Source organism: Anser anser, assembly GCF_964211835.1.
Source record: "Anser anser genome assembly, chromosome: 2".
Classification (NCBI taxonomy): domain Eukaryota; kingdom Metazoa; phylum Chordata; class Aves; order Anseriformes; family Anatidae; genus Anser; species Anser anser.
The window spans coordinates 50,454,791-50,463,121 of record NC_139721.1 but is presented as its reverse complement, the minus strand read 5'-3'; the positions used below and the strand labels follow the sequence as shown (position 1 = coordinate 50,463,121).

General features: G+C 40.1%; 1 protein-coding gene and 1 long non-coding RNA gene across 3 annotated transcripts in view; one reads left to right on the top strand and one right to left on the bottom strand.

Annotated features, from left to right (window-relative positions):
• Positions 1 to 398: 398 nt before the first annotated feature.
• LOC310893230 lies at positions 399 to 6,773 on the top strand. Of its 2 annotated transcripts, none has more exons than XR_014578831.1 (2): positions 399 to 2,013; positions 3,947 to 6,773. It is a non-coding gene; the product is annotated as an uncharacterized lncRNA (long non-coding RNA). The 2 variants fall into 2 exon arrangements; XR_014578832.1 differs by having other exon boundaries at positions 3,265 to 6,773.
• ROCK1 (Rho associated coiled-coil containing protein kinase 1) overlaps positions 5,729 to 8,331 on the bottom strand; it is a 90,101-nt gene continuing 87,498 nt past the window's right edge. The window contains exon 34 of the mRNA XM_083821860.1: positions 5,729 to 7,201. Within this exon, the coding sequence (XP_083677986.1) occupies positions 7,198 to 7,201 (4 nt within the window). The 3' untranslated portion in view covers positions 5,729 to 7,197. The remainder of the gene's footprint in view (positions 7,202 to 8,331) is intronic.

Genomic DNA, 8,331 nt, shown 5'->3' with positions numbered 1-8,331 from the left:
CGTACCGAGCCAAGTGTTGAGAGGGGGGGATGAACGTACCAGCAATTGCAGATTTAATTTTCAGTGAAAGGTGGCTGCTGAGGAATGCCGGAAGACTGGTGCAATAGTTGTAGATAAGAATCCTCCAAACAGTTAAAAAAATAAAAATCATGAAGATACTACAATCAATAAGTTTAGGGACATGGGCCCATGAGCCTCACCTGCTTCTACAAAAGCTCTTGGTGTTTGCCCGATTAAAGAAACCAAAATAGTGCTTAAACATACAAAAATGAAGTGAATGCCAGAATGAAACTTCTCGAATCTCTCCTCTTGGTTTCCTCAGACCCCTCCTAGCTACCACCTCCCGACATCCCAACACTATTCCACCAAGAAATATACACCAAGAAATACCACCTTCATAAACAGTGCTCCCAGAACGTGGTTTTCAGTTCCGAACAGTTGAAAGTTTTACAGAACAGCCATAAAAATAATCCAGGCCTTGCAAATCAGCTTTAACACAGAAGGCTTAGAAATTTCAGTCTTTGAGGTCTGTCACTGAAAGGAAGTAAAGTGGGTTCTGTTGTTCACTGTAGGCTCCTAGACGTATAAAGGAGAGGCTCTGGGGAGCAAGGATTGTTTTGCAGAGAAGCTCTATCTTGAGTTATGACGGGGTTTCCGATTACTGAGGCAAACTTAAGCATTGTAAAAGGCTATCAGCAAGCGTGATGAATCATTTACGAGTTTGGGTTGCTTAAAGGAGACAAGCTAGCTTTCTAGAAAAGCTTTAGTCCAGCTCGTGTGAGGTCCTGCAAACCATGTATTAAAGTCAGAACAGATCACAGCTGCCTGTTCATGAGTGTAAATGCAGGGTATTTCCAGTCTAGCCATTTGTTCTTAATACTGACAGCCACCTATATAGAGATCGTTTATTCCTGGCTCCTAAACAAAAATTGAAGCTGAACAGAACACGTTCTCCCCCTGTGGTGTGACCTTTAGAGGATCAGGTCTCACCTCAGGCACAAACAGATCACTCGTTTCCAGAGCGTGGAAAGGCACTAGAGGGTGCTGTGCTGAAAGAGAAGAATCTGGCTTTGTACCTGCAGGAAAACACTTCCCAGCCTCCCCACGACGAAGAAGCACTACCTCCCGCTTTCCCTTTTCTTTCCTCCATGATCTTTTAGGCCTTTTCCCTCCCATAACAGCTTCTTGCCTGTTTCCTTAAGGAGAGGATCACCAGACAGATGCCGGCTTCTTTGAATCTTCCACAAACTGACGTAAGGCGTATAGAAACAAGGAGTGCAACGTTACGTATAAATATGAATGGACGTGCAGAGTACCTTTACTACATTGAAATTGTAAAAGACCAGTTGAACATTATTAAATGCATCTTTCTCTTTGGTGAAGACTAAGAAGTGAAGACTGGTCTGGGTGTGGAGAGGAGCTGCCTGCCCTGACCGCGTGCCCATGCCTTTTGCGAAGCAGCCTGAGCACTGCGACTTTGCATTCTGAGCCGGCCAGATGCAAGCCAGCGGCCATCCCAAAGCCAGGCTGCATCGTGCTGTTAGCACAATGCTGCATGCAGGCCAATAGCCCTAGCAGGATTTATTAATATTGGACGATTGGTGAGAGCGAGTCCGGATCCGTTTACAAGTCTTTTGCTCTATGAAATTAGCTCGGTTCTGAAGAGCACAGGCAGTGAGTGCACCCTCAGACGGTACAAGCAGGTGCTACGGTACAGCAAAAGGGGTGGGGAAGCAAGACAAACCCTTTGCAAGGCTCGTTTTAGCTGCTTTTGCATGTCTGTGGTAGAATAAAAATGGTATTCTTCATTTCAGATAATTAGTCTCAGGAGTTAAAATACTGCGTTTACTTTTCTTGTTTCTTTACAGGGGAAGATGTGGTATCCTCATCCAGTACATTGACACGTGCACGTCTAACTGTACATTTTTTCAGTGAGGAACATAATGTTCTTGGGAATCCTTCTGTGTATCGTCAGGCTTTAGAAGCTTTGATGAAGGTGTACTCACAGCCCAGGTAGGATCCAATCACGTGCAATCCTGTCTTACAGATAACCACCACGCATATTAAACTCAAAAGAATCTTAAAGTGCCTTAGGTGTGATTTTACAGTGTCCTGGTGTTTTGTAGTGCTCTACACATTTAAAGAAAAAGCTTTTCACGTATAGTAAAGGTCAGCATTCCACTTTACTGCACAGCCTTGAATGTCTCCCGATGAGGGCCCAGAAAACAAGCAACAGAAACAAGATACCTGGAAAAAAAACAAACAAACAAAAAAACCCACCAACAAAAAACGGTACAGTGTGCACAACATTTCCAGCACCGCACGGGGCTGAGCAAGGCCCAGAAGGGGATCGCCCTGACTGCCCTGTGCAGTAGCAGCTCCTAAAGCTGCCGGGGGGGGGGGGGCCTGGGGCAGCCTGGGCACCCCCATCCTGAAATCCACCCTTACATCTGGTCCCCACATGACAGTGACAACAAGCTGAAAATTGCAGTGTTAAGAAGCTGTGACTTCTACCGGCCCGGTACAGAAAATGTAATGGCAGGCAAAAAATGTAGCAGTCTGGGAGATGCTTAAAGTAGCATTCATATTATCTCCCGTTTCAGCGTTATCAGTTGCCTTTCATGGTTTTCAAACTTTTTGCATTGTGGCTCTCCAGGAGGACATGTCTGTGGGATGGAAAATGAGAACAAAACTAAATGTTTCAAGAACACAGTATAACCATTCCTATGTGTATTTATTCTACATAGATGCTGATACTCTTCTGCATAACATGAACAAATAGCTTCTTGGGAAGGAACCTAATCTGTGAAATACTTTTTATCCTTTTTTTTTTGTTCCTCCCTTTAAATATTTGGGATAACTGGTTATCAAGTAAAGGGCAAATAGGGATTATAGTGTTGAACTGAAAGAGGGGAGATTTAGATTAGAAGGTAGGAGGAAAATCTTCACTGTGAGGGTGGTGAGGCACTGGCACAGGCTGCCCAGAGAAGCTGTGGATGCCCCATCCCTGGAGGTGTTCAAGGCCAGGGTGGAACTAGATGGTCTTTAACCCAAACCATTCTATGATTATCTAAGTAGGGATTGTGGCACCAAATTGTCAAAGGGATCTTGTTCAGTGATAAGTAACAAAAATAATACGGTATATAGGTCTAGATTCTTGGCTAACATATCGCAATTATGGAAAACTAGGAAAAAGTAATTGAAAAGCAGAAAATTAAAGATGTATGAAATCTTAAACTTTTTTCTATATTTTTTTTCCCCTAGTAACACCGAAATGTTTCAGGCCAAATAATATGTGATCTGCAAATGCCTTTGCTCATGCATCCCCAGTCTGGCATTACCTTTTCCATCTGTCTTCAGGTGCATGCTCCTTCCACAGACGCCAAGGCATAACACAGGGGAAGCAGCAGAGACCACAGAAGAGGATTTTAATTCTCTTAGACTGGCATTGTTCTGCTCTCATTCTTTTTGTTTTACGGCTGTACCACATCAGAAATGCTAGTTTCCTACTGATGCCCTAGTGATAATAGGGCAACCATGAAGGTTAAAGGAAATTGAAAATAAGCATAAAAAAGCAGCATCAAGAGATGGAAAATAGATGCAGGGTTTTTATGATCAATGCATACAAAAATCTGCAATAAGTCTAATTTCCATTTTGTATTAAAAAAAAAACAAACAACCTCTTCCCTTTTTGCATTTTTCATGTTTGTACCAAGTACATTAAAAATTACCGCTACAGTTCACCAGCTCATGGAGGGAAGCTCAGCACCTGCCGCCTGTGTTTTCTCACAGGAACTACGCAATCATTGACTTGCTTCTGGCTATAGCCTCCCTGGCTGCTGCGAAAACCCACTTGTGGGAGAGGCAATACCCTTTTCTTATTTTTCAGGCTTTTTTGCCACAGTTGGCTACTCTTTTATAATTTTTATTTTCCTGTTTCCTTCAGGAGAAATACTTGAAGAGGAAATGAAGAAGAGTAGATTTGGGCATTCTACCACCATTAATGAGCTTTCAACCTAGTACAATAATAGAAAATGGAAATACGGGAGCAAATAAAAATCACAGAATAATCTAGACATCTGATTTCCCCAAATGGCGTATAAACCTAGGGCTTCCCCTGCATGAATGAAGCCACGATGATTTATGCCAGCTCTTCACAGCTTCTGCATTCTCTTGATGACTCTGCCACTGTGTTAAATGAGCAAAGCACTCCTGTAAGAGAGGAATCATTAACAACAGTGGCAAAAGCTAAACAAAAGAAGGCAAGACAGAAAAAGTGGAGCTGTAGTGAACATAGCAGGGAACTGCTTTTTTTCTTCCTCCTAGATTGCAAAACCGATGTTTAGTAACTTTTAAAAAATTGATTTAATAGCATTTTCCCCAAAAACTTTTGCTTGCACAGTTGAGATTATAGGTATTACACTAGAAACCTTTGGCTGAATTTGTTATTTAAAGTGTAGCAATTCGTGTAGATAGGCACCTGGCTTAGAGAAAACAAGTGCCAACATCAGTATACCAGCACACACAAACTGTAATTTGCATGTCTAGACTTTATTATTACAGTATTTCAGTTGCAACCTATCCTAGACATACAGGTCAACATAATATCACACTTCATTATGTCTGCTGCTTTTTTTCCCAAGGAAAATCAGCATTTAAAAAGAATTGCAGAATTTCAGCACTGGCATGTACTGTCACTTCCAGAACTTTTTTAGCAATCTGTAGAGCAAATCCATTTTTCCCTCCTCCCACTAGTCATTGTATATTCATACCAGGTTTTATGCCTTTTTTTTTTCCAATTCATAAAACACAGAATTACAAGATACATTTTTATTATTTTTTTTTGAGAAAGATTAATTATTCAAGCAGGAGGCTTTGATCCTGTAGAGATAAGCCAGTTACAAAAAGGAAAGTGGAAAAGCAACGCAAAAATTCATCTGGCTTGGTGCATGTCCTGGCCATTGACCTCCTCTATTGCTCTAGGTTTCCCATAATATATTTAATCACCCTATTATATTATTTTCCCTCTAGGTCCATGAGGGGAGGTTAGAGCAGGTCAGGTAGGTAGTCTTTAGCATGCGCTTCATTCACAGCTTTGAAAATTGCTGACGTTTCTGATACAGCAAGCTCGACACAGAGGAACCTTTTGAAATTACCACGTCACCTACTTCTACTTATCTACATGTCCTATCACCGTGACCTCCAAAGTCACAATTGTTTGCGTGCAACTTGTCCCTACTGGTCCAATCTTCTGAAGACCGTGGCGGATTACCCAGGGCGGCTCACAGACAGCTTCATGGCATGCACAGGCTGTTTTTCCTCTTTGGAGAAGGGTTCCTTTTTCTGGGTTCCCTCCCCTCAGATGAGCAGGATTTCTGCATCATGAAGGATGAAGCATCTTTAACACCAGAACCTTCGCAATCACAAGACAAGCTCGGTCAGGTGGCTGAATAATAAATATAATTATGCTACTACAGCAGGCCAGGAGAATACGGGAATGAAAAATTTAATATGGTGTTTACTATTTCATGTAGAATAGGAAAAAAAAAAAACAACTTTCAGTCCCCTGATGCAAATGCACCTTCTGCTAGAACCTGTTGTAATGTCTGAATGGTTAGAAAGACATGTAAAATGCAGTCAGGAGAAAACACCATGCCAGTCATTTTCAAACGGGTCCTTCCATAAATTACTTTATTTCTCATTAAATGAGCACAGAGTCATAACCATATTAATAACAGATATGTTTATTATTACATATCCATCAGTGCGGCTTTCAATACCACTTGAAACATGCATATCGTCCTAAGGACGAATCAGTTTTCCAGTGCTTCTTATTTAATACACAACTGCAAAGCCATTATAAATTACTGAGGAGGTATTTGGTTAAGAAATAAAATAAAATAAAACCATACTGCCCATACCATGAATGTATTCCTGCTACAAAGCAAGAAAGAGTCTGACAGCATTTACTGAAATTCCTGAATTACCTGGAGCTTGTGTTACATGCTTTTTTTTCTTTTTGCATTGCCTACACATTTCTTGCCTTACAAACCAGAACCAGTCCCTTTGTAAGAGGAATTCTCATTCAAAGACTGTATTTAATTTAGAAAATTCATCTAGCATCTACAGTACTTAACCCAATTAAAGTTCAGTAAAAGCCACTGATATACAATAGTTTTGCCTTTTTTTTTTTTTCCTTTTTTTGAGGTTTCCTTTGTTTACTTTTACATTTCTACATTTACTGACATGGCAATAATACAATTATCTCAAATTAAGGCACTAAAAGGACAACGTAAAACTCAGTAAAAGTGTTCTAAGAATAATTTACATTTCAAACAGTGCATATATGTTAACTTAATGTATGTTATCACTTAAAATTGTAAGGCAATACATTACACAGTTATAGAAATGATGTACCCCAAAATATGCTTCCAAACTTGGTTCTCCTTACTGTTAGTTTCTAATGCCTCTAATAGTAAAATAATTCAGTATGGCTTGGCAAAAAATGCATAGATTAAAGGCAATTACTTGTTTCCCCCCCCGCCCCCTTTACAAACCTGCTGAATCGGTATTTTGTAAAGCATAATGCAAAATATTTAACACTTCGATCCATTCCATAGTGGGTGATTAGCATTAAGGCTGTTAAGAACTCTGCAGTGAAGGCACTGAAGTTCAAGTGATAAGGCTTCATTTTTAAGCTAGTTCTGCAGTCTTCAAGAGCACAACTTTGAGTCTTGAAAGCAATTGCAGTCCTTCTCATTGAGAAACCTTCCTCCTCTACTCCGTTTCATATGCTCATCTTGACATAAATATCCCCCTCACAGGGTAAACAGTCTTCTTCTTTCACTGATACGAAGAAAGTTGGCTGTATTTCATCATGATTGACAGGCTTGCTTTTTTTATCCAAAAAGGCAGCACCTTTTTTTTTTTATACACCTAGCTAAGCTTTATTTGCTTTAACTTGCATTACATAGTAATAATTAATCTAATCTACCTTTAGGCAAACCCGCAATTAAACACCCTCAGCGTGCTTTTGTGCCAAAGCAAGGAGGAGACAGTAATAGCAATCTTAACCCTGAAGCCTGTGATAGTTATGTTGAAAGGAACAACAGCCTGTCTGCACTGCTCTGTGTGGTTAAAAAAGCCCTGTTTTTCAGACCGCATCCCATGAGATTCCATTAAGCACTGTACACGTGGTTAGCTGGAACAAAGAAGAAAACAGACAATTAATAATAAATGCAAAAATTAGTTTCATAATATTTGGGCATTATGTTAAGAGCTTCACTGTAGAAAATACCTCAGTTAAATTATTTTTCAGTTGACATGTACAACACTAAAAACATCTTCCACAAAGTGTTCTTAATTTCTGACAACATTAAATTTACACAGAGATCAGGCAGACGATAATGTTAATCATTTACCAGGAAAGCTGCAGTAAGAGTAAACAATCATGAGTGTATTTATGGCAAATGTAAGGTGACCCTCTTTCACTTGCAGGACAAGAAAAGGCTTTTGTAGGGCTAAGAGCACACACATGCAGTTGCCAGAGCTCATCTAATGCACGGGAGTTTTGTTTTAAACATGCATTAACTTGATCAGGTGTCCAAGTCCAAATATATTAAAACAAAGCACCTCAACTGTGCTGATACAATGAGCATAAATTAGCATACTATAAACTAGGAAGCGTAGTTTCAGACCTAGAAGCAGTACTGCAATTGCTAGCAAGTTCATTATGAATGTCTAATTCATATTTATTAGTGGTAAGATATTAAAATGAGGAGTAAGACTTAAAATGAACTTATATTTGAGGTTCATTTTAATGGGTCTGATACACCTCCCCATAATGTCAACAGAGCACTGCCTATCAACTGCAAAGAAAGCCAGATCAGATCTAAATTAAATGTACTAAAATGTCTTAAAGCATGTTAAAGTCTGTATCCATTCAATAAAATATAAAATGCCTGCTCACAAGGTAGGACTTAATGAGATTGAACTGTGCTATCCTGTCTGACAAGGAACAATTTTCAGATACCTGGTAAAAGCTAAGATAAAATTGTATCCCATAAAAATTGTCACTGCTTCTCTTACTCCCTAAGCACAGAGGTCAGGATGAGAACTGCGGGGTGCAGCGACTTGAGTTCAGGGAAGACAATCTAACAACGCACTGACACCTGAAACGAAAAGGGTTCCTCCACTTTTCTTCCCAGCCCCGGAGGAGCACCCTCCTACCTACCTTTCCTCAGCTTTGGCAGTCACCCCACTTCTCAGTGGGCTGATTCCAGTCACCAAATAAGTCTAGAGTTCTTTTTGACAGTCAGGAAACTGAACTGT